Source organism: Borostomias antarcticus, assembly GCF_949987555.1.
Source record: "Borostomias antarcticus genome assembly, chromosome: 27".
In the NCBI taxonomy this organism is placed as follows: domain Eukaryota; kingdom Metazoa; phylum Chordata; class Actinopteri; order Stomiiformes; family Stomiidae; genus Borostomias; species Borostomias antarcticus.
The window spans coordinates 110,001-127,500 of record NC_140260.1 but is presented as its reverse complement, the minus strand read 5'-3'; the positions used below and the strand labels follow the sequence as shown (position 1 = coordinate 127,500).

The window sequence follows — 17,500 nt, the reverse complement described above, 5'->3', positions numbered from 1 at the left end:
AGAGCGCCGTTTGTGGAGGGAGTGTCGTTTTTAGTGCTTTGTGCCAAACAGTGGGAGGGTTCTACTCACAGGGTCTCCTCTCAGCCCAGGTTAAATGAGCGGGTTCTACTCACAGGGAGCGGGTTCTACTCACAGGGTCTCCTCTCAACCCAGGTTAAATGAGCGGGTTCTACTCACAGGGAGCGGGTTCTACTCACAGGGTCTCCTCTCAACCCAGGTTAAATGAGCTGGTTCTACTCACAGGGAGCGGGTTCTACTCACAGGGTCTCCTCTCAACCCAGGTTAAATGAGCTGGTTCTACTCACAGGGAGCGGGTTCTACTCACAGGGTCTCCTCTCAGCCCAGGTTTGCCGTTCATTCCTGGTTCTCCTCTCAGCCCAGAGCTTCCCTGTAAGACAGACCAACCAATCACAAACTAGCGAGAAGGTTTGGTTCATCATGCTCACAACATGACCAATCCAACAGCAGAACAAGACTGAGATGACTAGACAGGAAGGAATGATGGGACGTAGGGTATCTCAATATAAGAGCATACTACTGTACTGTATATGAGCAGAATAGGTATATTATATTTATTAGAAATGTTCAAATCCCCAGGTATTTAAATAGACAGAAGTGAATAGACTATTGAAACAGACAACAGACACAAAAGAGTAGACTGTAGGCTCTAATGTAGTCACACAAATCGTCCAAGGCTATTGGCAATAGTCAAAAGCAATATGCATAGTGCAAATTTAGTGAATGACATTCCTGGTGGTGTCCAGTGAAGGGCTGGTATAGGCTGCTCAGACGAGGGGGAGGGCCTTTCTCAAGCCAATCAGGTGAAGCTACAGTATAAAGACGGTGTGGGTGTGAGAAGGATGAATGAGCAGAGAGTTGGAGAGGAGAAGAAGAGAACACTTCTACACGGGAGGACATCATTATCCTTGTGTTCAAAGTACACAAGCGCAAATTACAGAGCAAATATTTATATGAAATGGTCAAGTTGCTTGGGAGGCGCATGGCGGTCAGTACATTGTGATATTCATTTGCAGGACTACAGACCAATGTGGTGGTATATTCTCTAGCCTATGTGAATAAAGTAGACTTCTATCTGAATGCTCTTTTTGTGTCATTATCTACTGATGTATCAGCTTGTAGGCTAATTCAAAATTCAAACAATGTCAACTGGTAGGCTACAAACCAACATTCATCCAACTGGACAAGGCTGGCAAATGAGGCCTGCGTAGTGCTCCCCCGGTCTCTCCTAACAGCTGACACATCTTTTCATGGGGAGCAAATCTCTCTATCACACTCCTGACTGTTGACAGCAACTGATTGGATGAATGTTGTCTCGGGGAAGAGGGGGCAGTGTGTGGGGCAGGAAGAGGGGGCAGTGTGTGGGGCAGGAAGAGGGGGCAGTGTGTGGGGCAGTAAGAGGGGGCAGTGTGTGGGGCAGTAAGAGGGGGCAGTGTGTGGGGCAGTAAGAGGGGGCAGTGTGTGGGGCAGTAAGAGGGGGCAGTGTGTGGGGCAGGAAGAGGGGGCAGTGTGTGGGGCAGTAAGAGGGGGCAGTGTGTGGGGCAGGAAGAGGGGGCAGTGTGTGGGGCAGTAAGACGCATCTTTAATGGACTGTTGCTGCATTCATGTGGTGTCGGAATAATCCAAAAAATTAGTTACCGACTGGGAAAATTCACGAGTGCCACCTGAATTTGGAACAAGTCGGCAAAAATGTTGGTACACAACTTGCCGACTTCTGACATCATAGGCAGAAAGTAGCTGACGAAAGTATGTTAAATAGTTTAGATGTGGTGGTAATAAACTGTAAGGTTTGAATTTGTAATAAATTTGTAAGGTAAGCCATATGGTATTAGGTTGTAACCGTTGCTGTCCACGTAGGGTGATTAGTTAAAGGAATATGCTCGTTTTTGACAACCTGGACCTTATTTACGACATATTATAAGAAGTTTGACTCACCCAGATCACTTTTTTGTTGTTCGGAGGCCTGTAGAAGAAATATAAAATCCAGCGCGAGCCAGTATATCCATGTAATGGCGGCGCACGGGGCATAGGGAATGCCGTTTCTCAAAATCCATTTTCGGCCGCTAAACGGTTGTTTTCATCAATCACATTGCATGAATCGACAGTTGATATTCCTCTACGCCAGCCATTGTTGTTTTGGTGCCAAATAAGGGATCTTGATCCTCTGTAACATGGTCTTTATAAGCCTCTCCCCCACTTGCTCCAGCACGCATGCGCACAGGCCAGCGCGCAGACTTGCTATTCCGATGTGTCGTTATTTCTCGAGACTTCCAGACGTGCATCGTCTGGCCTCAAGTCCCACTCAGAGCAACAAATGCATTCCTCCTCTGTTGGCATAGGGTGACAATGTAGGCAAAAACACCACCAGTTACCATCTCTTCGGGAGCGTGCAGCGGTTTGTTCTCGAGCCAGCTGTTCCTCTCTCTGTCTCCTCACCCTCCTTTCAAGGAGCTCTTCGTCCGTATACTCTGGCTCAAAACGATATGGACGTCCGTCATATTCTAATTCATTTTCTAGATCCTCTAAATCTGACAAATATTCAGCCATATTGCACACAATATTCTAGGCACCAACAATCCGATCGTAGCGCAGACAATGTGAGCGCGAGTGTAGCCTACAGACGGAGAATAGCAAGTCTGCGCGCTGGCCTGTGCGCATGCGTGCTGGAGCAAGTGGGGGAGAGGCTTATAAAGACCATGTTACAGAGGATCAAGATCCCTTATTTGGCACCAAAACAACAATGGCTGGCGTAGAGGAATATCAACTGTCGATTCATGCAATGTGATTGATGAAAACAACCGTTTAGCGGCCGAAAATGGATTTTGAGAAACGGCATTCCCTATGCCCCGTGCGCCGCCATTACATGGATATACTGGCTCGCGCTGGATTTTATATTTCTTCTACAGGCCTCCGAACAACAAAAAAGTGATCTGGGTGAGTCAAACTTCTTATAATATGTCGTAAATAAGGTCCAGGTTGTCAAAAACGAGCATATTCCTTTAAAGTTAGGTTCACGCAAAAACTAGAAACAGCTCCTGTACCAGCGGGCTGTTTAAACGCCCTGGGCAATAACATTCATTATCTTCTTTGTAGCCCCCATGTTGTTCCCATATTAGGACTTAAAACCTCATGAACACATCGAAGTCGGAAGAACGACTTCACAACTCGTTTCCTATAAGTACATCCAAGTTGCGCTCGCCCCATTTGTAATGGTGCCAGATACTGTATGTGAATTGCAAGTGGTTTTCACTCCACCAGCTCAGTGGCCTTGTGGTTAGAGTGTCTGCCCTGAGATTGGGAGGTTGGGGGTTCGATCCCTGGCCGAGTCAAAACAAAAACTATAAAAGATGGTTCCCAATGCCTCCCTGCTTGGCATTCAGCATCAAGGGTTGGATTGGGGGTGAGTCCCTACATACTAGCTTCATGTTCAGGGTTGGATTGGGGGTGAGTCCCTACATACTAGCTTCATGTCCAGGGTTGGATTGGGGGTGAGTCCCTACATACTAGCTTCATGTCCAGGGTTGGATTGGGGGTGAGTCCCTACATACCAGCGTCATGTCCAGGGGGTGCACATCAAGCTGCCTCATGGAATCAGGAGATAGGCTCCTGCCCTATGGGCCACTAGGCTACTTACTTACTTACTTACTTATGTACTTTCACTCCATGAATGTTCAGGTGGTTTGGACGCAAATGACCCCAGCTCAGTGCATCATCATCAACATAACGACAGAGCATGGTCACAGTACCCGATGCAAACGTTCCCAGGAATGTTTTATTTCATGAATGCAGCCTATCCATTTATTTTCCTGCAGCCCCTATGAAAACCTGCTCCTCCTCCGTGACGGTAAGAATAGGGAGCGCCCAACTCTTCCATGAACAGCTCCACCTACTCTGAGGCCAACTTTGCGCAACCCCGGCAAACACACCTTTATGTGGCACAACAATCCCATAATGCCTGTTAGCTCCGCCTTCTGATGATAGTGGCAGTGGTTCTGCGTGACCAAACTGGAGACCTACATGTCTGAGTGAAAGAGTTGAAGTGTGGCGGAAATGAAACTAGGATGTGATGTCACTACCGGGTTGCCATAGTCTCCTCTCTCTCCGGGGCCTCCGGCCAATCCAGTCACACCCTGTAAACATGCAAGAGAGAATATCAATAAGCCTATTATGAACCAAACAATGCAAATCTATTACTAACCAATAAAAATATCAAATCAATCAATCAACTAAATTTACCAATTAACCAATCAATCAATGAATCAATCAACCAATTTGTGAATGACTAAAGGCTAATATCCTGCTCCTTACAGAACTTGTTACAGTACATAACTCATCTCAACAGGTAAATGTCAGAAAGGACTTCACCTGTTCACCGTTGACGCCATCCAGCCCATGTTCTCCATCATCACCCTGTCAAATTCAGGTGTGCATTGCTTCAAAACACGCTTAGTGACAACAAACACTGGACATCAATATTAATATGCTTTGATATAAGATGGCATAGATTTGCCATACAACACTATACAGTACAACATATTGGTAACCAGCATTAGATATTATACACAAAGCTATGTGAATATAATATGAATATATTGACAGTCACTCACCCTGTTACCCCTGTAGCCTCTAAAACCCTGTCCAATAGGAGTAGAAAAGGAGGGTCACTTATGAGATTAAATACTATTTTGCGACTGTTTGCCTCTGGCCTGTCATAATATGTACAGCCAGAAAGTAGAGCGACTTACCTTTTGGCCTCGTATCCCAGGACAGCCCTGTAGACCGTGAGGTCCAGTGGTACCGGGCGGTCCTCTCTCACCCTGCAGACGAAGACACCAAGAGAGAGTTGAAGGTCAGAGGTTGCAGGTCACTGTATGGTGGTGGTGTTATGAATAAGCAACCAAGCAGAGAAATAGTGTGACATACTGTACTAGGCTAGACTAACTTGACAGACTACACTAGGCTAGACTAACTGACATACTAGGCTAGACTAACTTGACAGACTACACTAGGCTAGACTAACTGACATACTAGGCTAGACTAACTGACATACTAGGCTAGACTAACTGACATACTACACTAGGCTAGACTAACTGACATACTAGGCTAGACTAACTGACATCCTACACTAGGCTAGACTTATTGACATACTAGGCTAGACTAACTGACATACTAGGCTAGACTAACTGACATACTAGGCTAGACTAACTGACAAACTACAGTAGGCTAGACTAACTGACATACTAGGCTAGACTAACTGACATACTAGGCTAGACTAACTGACATACTAGGCTAGACTAACTGACATACTACAGTAGGCTAGACTAACTGACATACTAGGCTAGACTAACTGACATACTAGGCTAGACTAACTGACATACTAAGCTAGACTGACATACTACAGTAGGCTAGACTAACTGACAGGCTACACTAGGCTAGACTAACTGACATACTAGGCTAGACTTACTGCATATACCTGTAAACTACTCTCTTCTCCACTGGAATTTGTTAATTCATTGATGGCCGTCAGGTCCAAACATTCAGAATTTGTCTCAGTTTTTTTTTTACAACATCATAAAAAGACCAACACTTACAATTCCTCCCTCCTCTCCGGGGAAGCCAGGGTGTCCCACCAGCCCCTTCACTCCCTGTTTGGAGAAGCATGAAGAACAGAATAAGTGGCCTAGAGAAGAGAAGGACGTTTACTCATGCACCTAGACATGAGTCATTGATGTGTCACAGTGGTCATGGCTCTTTGTGTGGGCTGTTTTGTGGTATAAATATGTCAAGCTTGGAATTCAGCCTGAAGTCTGGGTTTGTAAATAATTCCTATAAATTGCGGGATTCTCAATGACAGATTAAGGACCTCGGTTTTACACATTTGGATTAATTTTAAAATCTGCATGATTACACTTTTTTGTTGAATGTTTGACAGATTCCTTAAACTAAAACCTTGTTAATCATAACTCATGGGCCAATATGAAGTGTGTAATAATAAAGTGTCTACTGTCTTTTTTTTCTCACCTTTGGCCCCGGTTTCCCTGATTGGCCACGCATCCCCTCATGCCCGGAGCACTTACACATCACATTACAGCACTCTCTCTCTGCCACCGTGTCCTAAACAGGGAGAGAGGGAGAGAGAGAGGGAGAGAGAGAGAGGGAGAGAGAGAGAGGGAGAGAGAGAGAGGGAGAGAGAGAGAGAGAGACAGGGAGAGAGGGAGAGAGGGAGAGGGAGAGAGGGAGACGGAGAGAGAGAGAGAGGGAGAACATTGGGGAATACTTGAAGAATGGGACAAGCTATCAATTGTTAACATTATCAGAGAACCTTTTGTTGTGCCACATATTGCTAATGTCAATCAGCAAATCAATATTTTACTCCACTTTGCAACATGCATAGCTGGCCTGTGATGATTTCATTAATCTCCCATTTCCTAATAGGCTGGAAATCTAGTTTTCCTTTCTCCTGCCAGACAGGCTGAGACAAGAATCACATTCCACACATTCTGACCTGCTTTTCTTGACACCCTGAAATCTCTCTTTACATTCCTAAATCCTCATTTCTAAACAAAACATATTTTTCTGTGTCACTCAAAGCTGTCAGTCAGATTAAATAGAAATAACTCTACCCCTGGTGCCAAGGGACATCCCTCAGGCTATCTCTTAGAGAAATCTAGAAAACTTCACAACAAAAAAGCGGATTGGTCTGATTGTGATATTTCTGGGTCACAAAAAGAACTAAACTTAAGAATGGTGAAAAATGAAATAGGCAGGTGAATGTAGTTCTCTGGGGCCCATACATGAGTGACTTACTACTTGTCTGTGCATAGTATTGATCACACTCTGCATGCCAATGCTGAGAGGCTGTTTGTAGCCGAATCCTCGCCCAAACTCCACCCTTTGGAGGGAGTGGGCATTCTGTACCCCCTCCAAGGCCACGGTCAGCAGGGCATGAACACCAGATCCTAGGTAAGGCATAGTGAACACAGTTGCATCTTTGAAACAATGTCCATGTGTATACTGTCATATTTACATGAAGAGAGTCATTTTGATAATAATTCTGAACTCTGATGTAGTACATGAGTAGATATAGATAATGTGATTCGTTTTTACCAATTAGCAATTTTGACGCTTGCTCCATTATCTGTACGTCTTCATCCAGTCCATCAGAGAAGATCACAAGTACCTGATGGGACATTATTGATTAATGAGCAACAGAGTCTTGATTGGGTAGGACTGGGTGGGATGGGGTACAGTAGGTTAGAGCTGGGTGGAGGTGGCTGAGTATCTGGGTGGAATGTAGGTGGCATTTGGGGGACTCATTTTCTTACTGAATTAGTACTGAACTGTAAAATGTTGAATGAAAAATATAGACAAAGTACTTAGTCCTACCTTCACACCGGCTTTCGACTTCTGGAACTTCTCTTTGAAAGAGTTCAGCAGAGCAGCGTTGAAGAACGTGGGCCCGGTTATCTGCAGGGCCTTGACTTTCTTCACAATGTCTTCGCTGTACTCCTCGAAGTTCCAGTCATCCACTGGGCCTTGGCTTACCACCCGGAAACCAATGTTTGCCTTCACCGGGCCAGGCGTGACGCAGCACAGGCCCTCCAGGGTGGTTATGGAGCGGACTATGTCCGACAGGGAGGCTTGCAGCTTGGGCTGTCCGTCCAATAGCAGATGAGACCCTGTGCTTCCTGTATTATCGAAGCCTATGCCGATGTCTATGCTGCAACCTATAACCGAGACCACACGAAAGCAGAAGAGTGGAAGCTGTTACAGCTGCGGAGGGGGGACCAACTCCATATTAATGCCCATGAATGGGATGTCATACAAGCTCCTGTAGGTGTAATGTGTAGGTATATCCAGCCAAGCTGTCAGGGGCAAGAGACAACCTGATCACTACTACAGTAGCTACTGTGTGTAGCTAAATAATTGGTTACATTTTAAGAAGCTATATTAATTTCCATAGATGCAGTTGTGCTTGGCTGTTAAGGGATGTGAATGGGATGATTAGCTGATTCATAGCTAATTCCAGCTTTGTCAAACCCGGCTGCTCATAAACAGCAGTGATGATGCACCGCAAGCAGTAAATATAGTGGTGGTGTTGTAACTTATTTTCTCCAACCTCAGAAATATCTTTGTCTGCCATTGTTTTAAAAAATGTTAGAACATCAGTGAGTCACGTTTGCAGAGCATTGTTTGTTTTTTTCTTGTGCGCACCTGTTTACATGGATATAATATCAGAATAAAGCTGCAAATGACTCCTAAATGTTCACACATGCTTCCACTGCTTCACTGACACAAATGGGCCATATAGCATTGATAGGGGGCAACATGTTTATTGTGCACTTGTTAAGACTTTTAACTCACCGGGTGGGTTTTGCGGATCTTTGCAGATTTCCTTCAACACCTTGTACTTGATCGTTTCCAGGGAGATAAATTTGTCTACAGTAAAAAAACTATCTTTGGAGCCAGCAATGCGCAGAAGCTCCACATGGTTAATGTCCCCAATTCCAATAACAAACACGGAGATATTCATAGACCTGAGGAAATCTGCCTCTGCTCCCACACGATCAGTAGACTCTCCATCCGTGATCAGCACCAGGTTCTGGGAGACGCCTGATTTGATTCGACTTCCATATTGTTCTTGGAAGTATATCTGGATGGATTTGAGGGCAGCTCCGATGTTCGTTTCATCTCCAAAACGGTGCTCAATACCTATAATTTGTTTTCTCACTTCTGCTTCGCTGTAAATCTTGTTGAGATAGAAAACATTTTTAAGGTCATTGCTGAACTGAGCAGCCCCTACATGCACATAGTTCTGGTTGATGTTAAAGTTGGAGGCAAGATCCGCCATGAATTTCCTCATGATGGTGAAGTTCGCTTCGTGGATGCTTCGTGAGTCATCAATCAACATAACCAGGTCTGCTATCTGCTTGTCACATTCTAGGAGAACAGAGAAACAGATCATAAACACATTATTCAAACAATGTATGGAAAAGACATGCTGTGAAGAAATTGTCAAACCGAAAAAATGCAATTTCCATAAGACATGCTGTTCAGAAGTTGTCGGAAAATCATCCACAATATCTACTGTAATTGCTGACACCAAGATATATGAATGTCTTTCTACCTCGTTCGACGGTCTTGCAGATTACCGTAGACATATTTGTCTGCAGTGTCTCAAGATCCTTGAAGGTATCCACAAAGAAAACCTTGGATTTGTCGCCGCCAGTCATGATCTCAAGTTCGCTCAGGTTAGCTCTGTTCACTCCGATGCCAAAGACTCTGATACCATTATTCTTCAGCTTCACAGACATTTCAGGCAGACTTGAAGGGTCAGTAGCGCCACCATCTGTGATCACCATCAATATCTGGGGCACCTTGGAGGCCCGCCGGCCACCATGCGCAGCATCAAAGTACTCTATGGACTGATTCAGAGCTTTGCCTGTGTACGTGTCCCCGTAAGGTAGCTTGAGGTCCAAAATTGCTGAGCGGATCTCTCTCTTTGTGAAGTATTTGTTGAGTTTGAACTGGGAATCTACTTTAGTGGAAAAGAGGATGACCCCAAATCGTGTCTGCTTCTCCGCAATAGTAGTTTTGTTCACTACGGACACCATGAAGGTCTTCATACTTCGGAACTCATCCAGGGAGATGCTGGTGGAGCCATCCACCAAGAAGATGATATCTGCAATGTCTGTCTTTATACACTCTGATATGAGAGGAGAGAGATGAGGAGAGAAGAAGAGAGGGAAAAATGTCAACCCTTATGTTTTTTTTATGCTAATACAGTAAGTGGTATCAATAATGTAGGCCAGCATTCAGCCAGTTAGCTGTGGTGTGGTCAAGCACAGAGCACTCACCTTCCTCCGGATCACAGATGGCCAATGCCAGTTCGTTCTCCAAAGACTGGAGCGAATCAAAGTCTCTTTCAGAGTACACTCTTTTCTGTGACCCACTGATCTCCAACAGCTGTGTAGTGTTGGCATTGACCACTCCAATGGCGTAGATCAGCACCCCCTTATTCCTGAGAGCTTCAGCAGGCTGCTTCACTTCGTCCTGAGCTTCGCCATCTGTCACGACGATCAGAAACCTTTTCATGTTTGTGCGGCCCCCTCTTGGTGGGTCAAAGTACTCAGAGATTTCGGCTATCGCCCTGCCTGTGTGAGTGCCTCCTCCAATCTGCTGCATGGCATCTATGGCCTCCTCCATACTAGGTACATCATAAAATTTTTTGAGAGGGAACTCCATCGCTGGGTTGATGCTGAATTGCATTACGCCGACGTGCACTTTGTCCTGCCCAATGACAGACTTCCTAACCAGAGATTTCATGAATTCCTTCATCTTCTGGAAGTCATCCGGGTTGATGCTGCCTGAGCTATCAATCAGGAAGAGAAGGTCCCCTTTTGCGTCCTTGCATACTGAGGACAAATAACAGAAATGTGGTTTGTTGTTATAAGTATGGCTCCTCTTGCAATCATGGTCAACCACTATGTCATTGTCAACGTAATTTTATTTATATAGCACCATTCATACAAATGAAGCATTAAAAATTAAAAGATAGTGGAAAATAGAATAAAAACAGAATGCAAATTAAGAACACTAAGATATTAAAACGAGTAAAACTACATGGTAAAAGCAATGTTAAAAAGGCATGTTTTAAGATCTCGCTTGAAAATTAACATGGTCTCAGACATTCTCAGGTCCTCTGGCAGGGTGTTCCAAAGGCTGGGAGCATAAGAACTAAAAGCTGCCTCCCCATGCCTCTTAGTCCTGACTCTAGGACCTCCCCATGCCTCTTAGTCCTGGCTCTAGGACCTCCCCATGCCTCTTAGTCCTGGCTCTAGGACCTCCCCAGGCCTCTTAGTCCTGGCTCTAGGACCTCCCCATGCCTCTTAGTCCTGGCTCTAGGACCTCCCCATGCCTCTTAGTCCTGGCTCTAGGAACCATTAAAAGCTCAGTGCCCGAGGACCTGAGGGACCTACTAGGTGTATATTTTAAATGCATATCTGATATGTATTTAGGTGCTTGACTATGTAATGACTTATAGACTAATAAAATAATCTTAAAATCTATTCTAACTGACAGGTAAACTGACATATTTTAAAACTGGTGCTTTGCAAACAGTCTTACTTACCATCAGGGGAGCAAATATCTGTGATGACGTCATCCTTGATAAGCAACAGAGCATCAAAGTTGTCAACAAAGAATTTCTTCTCTGGACTGCCAGAAATCTCTATCAGCTCAGTCTGGTTGGCATTCTTTACCCCGATGGAGTAAATTGTAATCCCCTTGTTCCTAAGTTTCAGTGCAGGTTCCATTACTCTGTCGGTAGACTTCCCGTCCGTGATGACGATGAGGTATTGTGGTACTTTGACATTTCGGCTGACTTCTGCCTTTTCAAAGTACGGGCCCATAGAGTCAAGCGCCAATCCAGTTTTGGTACCACCTCCAACTTGGACGATGCCTTCAACAGCCTTCCCTAAAGATTTGCTATCTGTGTAGGTCGTCAAGTCAAATTCCAACTCAGGGATGTCTGCGTACTTGGCCACACCCACACGAACCTGTTGTGGGCCTATGTGGAATGACTGGAGGAACTCAATAATGAATTTCTTCATATCCATGAAGTCATTATACAAGATGCTCCCTGAGTGGTCAATCAGGAAGAAAATGTCTGCCTCCTCTGTCTCCGTACAACCTAGAAAAAGAAAATCTTTTCAGAATATATTTTCTCTGATCTAATATAAAACTCATGATGTAAGGCCACACCAAATGCTAAGCTTAGTCAATTCTAAGTTGCAGTTATTATAGATTTTCAAGTTCAATGCATGGACTCTAACCTTGACTTCACATGCTAACATTGGGCCTCATTCACCAACGAAGTAAAGAAGTTCTTAAGAAGCATTTCTTCTTAAACTGTATTTACGCCGTTTCTAAGAAAATTCTGGCATTCACCAATGGTTTCTCATCTGGGATTTGTTATCAGCTAAGAACAGAATATACGAACACTGAATAGCAGTCGCAAGTAGGCCATTTGAGTGCGGAAATGTAGGCTAGACTGCAAAATTGGTGATTACGGTTACTTCAATTCTACAGTTGGATGATATATGATTGAAATGCAATTATATTTGCATAATTCCCAATAAGGTGTCCTAATCATAACCATAATTTCCATTGTAAACATGTGCGTCAGAATATCTGATATGTCATAGTTTAAATCATTTCGCTCCGAATTGCTTGTTATTCGTGTTGATCTTGAAGATGTAGATAAAATATTTAGATAGTGTGTTAATAATTTGTGGTTTTGGTGTAAATTAATGAGTGTTGTGTTTTGTTTTAATTATTTTACCGTTCTGCAAAAGCACCGTGAGATTTCGCTGTATAGGCCTACATATAATACCAACAAATCCATGACCATTTCATCATTTGGTGATTGCGGTCACCTCAATTCTACAGTTGGATGTGTGTAAGTGCGCTAGACGGAGAGTCTGCTGTGGAGAGGGGGTGGTAGTCCGTGTCCCTGGTTTCTGTATCCATATCGCCAGCGGCGCGCACACCCAACAGTGCTGTTGTCCCTATTATGGCACCAACGCGCTGGTCGAACTTGGACAACGGTGGGCACGCCGGCCCCCCTCCAGTAGCCTGCATATCTCTCCTCAAGATTAAACATTCACGATTCCTTTATTCGTCACATGCAGCCTAATGTCCAGTCACAGTGAAATGTTGCTGCCGGCTCCAAGGTTATGGTCATTACAGATGAAACTTTAATACTCAATTTACAAATAACACAATAAGGACCATTTCTATACAGTATGTAGATAAGATCAGATAAGTAGGGTACCTCTTTTGTCACTGCTAGCGTTGACAGCTGTGTAGACTATATAGCCTTCATTTTTGTAGACTGTAGGCTTGTATATTGTATTCTATTACGTTGACATTTTGCACTGTTCTGCCTCGCTATGTTTATGCACCAAGGCTAATTCCTCGTAGTAGGAGGCCTACTTGGCTGAATTAAAATCAGATTTTGATTGCCTACGCTGGATTCGAAATGCAGTCCTCTGACTAGCTAACGCACCTGACACAACCCCACCTAAACCATTATGCTATCGAAAAGCTGGCGAGTCGTGTGCACGAATGACTGATATTCATTCAGAGAAGTGACATTGCGCACGACCCTGTAGTTGCATATCCTTATATGGGGCTGGCGGGGAGTTGACCTATGCTAATTCAGGTGAGCGGCCACGAGCTTTGAACTTGAGAAACCATGAGATTCGCAGGCAGGTGCGAACTCTTCCAGCGGTTTATGAACACGTCGTGAATGAAGAAATTTAAGAACAGAACTTAAGAAGATATTGGTGAATGAGGCCCATTGTCTTTACTATCATCTCATAAAGAAGATTCTGATTGGCTCCAACCTTGTTTGATGGTCTCTGCCATGGCAAAGTCACTAGCGGCTGAGCGGATGATATTGTAGCACATACTCTTCTGCAGGTTCTGCTTCAGGCTCTTCAGCTTGGTAAAACCATCCGCAATAAAAACATGCTTTTGGTAGGGGTAAGAAGCGATCTGTCTTAGCTCAGTCTCATTAGCATTTTTGATGCCAACGGCGTAGATTTTGACGCCAGATCTACGAAGTTCAGCAGCTGCAGGGCTCACGTTGTCTTGAGACGCGCCATCGGTTATGACCACTGCTACCTGCTCGATGTTCTGGCCACTTCTACTTCCCCTCTCCTTAATGAATATGTTCTCTTTAGCAAACTGCAGAGCAGCACCGGTGTTTGTGCCACCCCCGCGGTACGGGAGGATCTTGATGAACTGAAGAATTTCATTCTTATGATTGAAGGAGTTGAGGTAGATCTGGGCAGTGGCCCTGTCGCTGTAGAGGACCATGCCCACTCTCACTTCGTTGAAACCCACATCAAAGCCATCCACAATATCACGCAGGAAGGTACGAATCAGCTTGAAGTTAGCCTGTCCGATGCTACCTGACTCATCAACGATGAATACAATGTCTGCCACTTTAGCTGATCTGCAATCTGTAACAAACAAGGATATATTTAATATGTGATCTTCGATGAGCTGTCTATTGCATTTCATTTGCAATGTATTAGGTATGTCACGATAAAGGAATATTTGAAGGTTAAAATACTTATTTTTTCTTGACGTGGTATCGAATTGGGTATCAAGAATCATGAAACTTCACTGGTAGGTACAGTATTGGTATTGTAACGACCCTCTAATCTCTATTAACAGCTCAGCCAAGTGAGTTAGCTCTCTTAGTGTTGCAGTTAGCGAGTTGGTTGGTTTGGGAGCGTGGGGTCGTTGGTTCGATCCCCACTCGGGGCAAGTTCTCTACCACCCCACCCCCTGGCTACAGTATCGACTACAAAATGTATGTTATCATGACATCTCTATGCTGTATGTATTCTTTCAACCAAACTCATCAACAAAACATTTTGCATGTGGGAAAACACATGTGTGGGTGTGGTTATTGTCATCATACTTAGAAATTATTTGGTTAAACATTAAAACATCATATAGCCTCACTTAATTCTTAATTTGCTGTTGAATATCGAAGTATTTGCTATATGGGATTCCCTCACCTCCACTCAAAGTGATTGCCTCCTCCTCAGTCTCAAAGACGTTCTTCAAGGCAGGTACAATATTTGCACTCTGGTACATATATGGAGCAGTGGCCACTGTTTTCAGCTGCTGAAGGGTTGCTGTGCCAAGCCCAACTGCCACAACCGTCACTCCTTCAGCTTTGACCAGACGTGATGTCCTAATCGCCTCATCCTTCGAAGCTCCACCCGTTACCACAACCAGATACTGACGGGATCCTTGGTCAGCACGGCCCCCGGCTGCAGCATTAAAAAACTGTTTGCTGGCGACCTCCAAAGCGCTGCCTAGATTACGAGACCCATTTGCGCGAAGCCGGAATCGCCGCAGTGCAAAAATGGTCTCCTCCTTCGTTGGGTTGGCATTCAGAAGGAACTCTACTTTTACTGTTTGGCCAAACTGCGCCAGACCGAAGCGATTTGCCTCTGCACCCAAAGTCATTTGGGTCCCCAGTCGGATAAGAAGGTTCCTAACTTGCTGGAAGTCTGCCAGTGCCATGCTACTGTCCAGTAGGAAAAAAATGTCTGCAAATGTTGCGGCCATGGCTAGAAAAGAAAATATTAGAACAGAAATAGATTAATGCAGTTCCCACCGGAACGGAACCGGAATGTTTTGTTTTGGTTGGTCTGACCATTTTGATTACCATTAAGAATTGTTTGCAGACAACTTATGTTTCTCAAAGTTCAATGTCTTGGCTTAGCTTGGAGTTAAATACAGTATCATGGTCAAAAATAATATGGGATTAGAGTAATGGAAAGACAGAGAGAGTTGCGCAGCTGTGAAATACCTGGCCATACTGTAGCTTCACTCTAAAATAGTCACTCTAAAACAGATTGTCCTCTCACTCAAACATCTCTAACATTACTGTACAGCTATAACACGTTTGTTATTAGAGATGCTTTTCCTTACCCTGCCTCTGGTCTGTCATGGACACACACACGGTCTGCAGTAAGCCGTCCTGCCTGGACAGTCCCTGAAGAGCTTGGTAGTTATGAATGTTGACCAGGAATCGCTCATGAGGTCTGTTAGCGATAGCCTCAAGCTCAACATTATTGGCCTGCCCCACTCCGATGGCAAACACGATGACCCCCTGATTTCTAAGAAGCTGGGCAGGTGCCACCACATCATCAGATGAATCTCCATCAGTGATCACCACGGCGATCTGCGGTACCCTCTGGTCTGTGAGTCTTCCGGCAGCCTTATTGAAGTAATGCGTTTGGAGGAAGGTCATGGCTTTGCCAGTATAGGTGCCACCTGTGCGGTAGGGGAGATTGTCCACTTTCTCTATCAGGGATCGTTTATCCATGTGATCTGCAAGTAGGAATTCCTGATGGGGCTCATCGCTGTACTGGATCAGTCCCACGCGCACATTCTGCTCTCCGATCTCCAGCCTCCCAATGAACTTGTGGAGAAACGCTCGTACCTCCTGAAAGTTCTCAGTCCCGATACTGCTGGAGCCGTCCACAAGAAAGACAATGTCGGCCACCGTGCGACATTCTGGAGAGGAGAGAGGAGACATTTATCATCTTAAATGTCATTGTAATGATAGTTAATATTAATTACAATGGATTTGAAGTAGATCAACAAGGGAACTTTATAAATATTTCACTATTAAAAATGGTAAATTCATCAGCCCCTCAGCTGATTGATGGAGCATGGTGTAGTATTTAGAAGCATTACCGTCGGTCACCACGGTGACCTGGCGTTTGGCCTCCTCCACAGTGGTGCACAGCACCTGGACGATACTCTGGGAGATCCCCTGCAATGCGGCAAAGTCCGACACACTGTACACATGCTGGTCGAGCGGATCACTGGCAATTTCCCTCAGTTGAATTTCATCCGCATCTTTGATTCCGATGGCATACAGTGTGATGCCCCGCCTCTTCAAATCCTGGGCGTGTGGCTCCACATCGTCTTGTGACTGACCATCAGTGATCACCACGGCAATCTGGGGCACGCCCTCATTGGCCCTACTCCCGGCTTGGTCGGTGAAGTGATTCTTCAGCATGAAGTCCAAGCCTAGACCGGTTTTGGTTCCGCCTCCCCTGTATGGTAACTTGCTGATGTACTGGAGGACATCCTGTTTGGTCTGGAAGGAGTTGAGAAGGAACTCTGTTTCCGGACTGTTGCTGTACTGGACCAGGCCAATGCGAATGTGGTCAGCTCCGACCTCAAAGCCGTTGACCAGGGTGGACAGAAACTGGCGGATCTGCTCGAAGTTCTCAGTACCTATGCTCCACGATCCATCCACCAGAAAGACAATATCGGCCACTGCCTCTTCTGTACAGACTGGAAGAGAAAGGGAGTCAGAAAATGAAGGGAGAAAATCAGCCAAGAGACATGATATTCCTCTGATCTTCAAAAGGATCATAATAAATGTTGCTTCAGTGGCAAATCTGTTTCTCACATTCAGTGACTGAATATTTGAGTTTGCACTAGAGTACTGCAGATTAAACAAAAAAACTCACGTTTACCTGTTTTTTGCGCACCGTTGACCAAAAAACTTGCTGCTAGGATGAAGAGGGCCAGAAGGCCCCTAGTCCCCTCCATGTTGGAGTGTTTCTCAAGTCTCTCTCCCTGAAACAAAAATAAGAGTTAACAGCTGCAGCTGCAAAGTTAAAGTTTACAAAGACATCAAACAAACTGTGGGATAGCCTACTATGTTAAATGAGACCTGTGTTTTGACCTGAAAACCAGAGAAAAATCTGTGTGGAACTAATTTGCCTATCCGGCACATGTGTTCACTGCCACAGAAGATGGTTTCCATGTTGACTCCTTTCAGTTCCATTTGTCGTAGGGTATGGGGTAATCGTCTGTAAATTACATCGCTTAACTAAATAGGCTCTCTGATTATTTTCTATGTGGTGGC

At 44.7% G+C, this 17,500-nt stretch overlaps 1 protein-coding gene across 1 annotated transcript in view; it reads right to left on the bottom strand.

The window, feature by feature from the left end:
- Positions 1 to 17,181, bottom strand: part of LOC311326404 (collagen alpha-6(VI) chain-like) — a gene marked incomplete at both ends in the record, with an annotated part of 31,366 nt that extends 14,185 nt beyond the window's left edge. The window contains 16 exons of the mRNA XM_084459297.1: positions 4,626 to 4,652; positions 4,764 to 4,835; positions 5,610 to 5,663; positions 6,040 to 6,132; positions 6,826 to 6,977; positions 7,126 to 7,198; positions 7,405 to 7,745; positions 8,383 to 8,958; positions 9,146 to 9,724; positions 9,876 to 10,433; positions 11,150 to 11,710; positions 13,428 to 14,048; positions 14,616 to 15,176; positions 15,541 to 16,128; positions 16,312 to 16,920; positions 17,106 to 17,181. Coding sequence (XP_084315423.1) covers positions 4,626 to 4,652; positions 4,764 to 4,835; positions 5,610 to 5,663; positions 6,040 to 6,132; positions 6,826 to 6,977; positions 7,126 to 7,198; positions 7,405 to 7,745; positions 8,383 to 8,958; positions 9,146 to 9,724; positions 9,876 to 10,433; positions 11,150 to 11,710; positions 13,428 to 14,048; positions 14,616 to 15,176; positions 15,541 to 16,128; positions 16,312 to 16,920; positions 17,106 to 17,181 — 5,541 coding nt within the window. The remainder of the gene's footprint in view (positions 1 to 4,625; positions 4,653 to 4,763; positions 4,836 to 5,609; positions 5,664 to 6,039; positions 6,133 to 6,825; positions 6,978 to 7,125; positions 7,199 to 7,404; positions 7,746 to 8,382; positions 8,959 to 9,145; positions 9,725 to 9,875; positions 10,434 to 11,149; positions 11,711 to 13,427; positions 14,049 to 14,615; positions 15,177 to 15,540; positions 16,129 to 16,311; positions 16,921 to 17,105) is intronic.
- Positions 17,182 to 17,500: the final 319 nt, after the last annotated feature.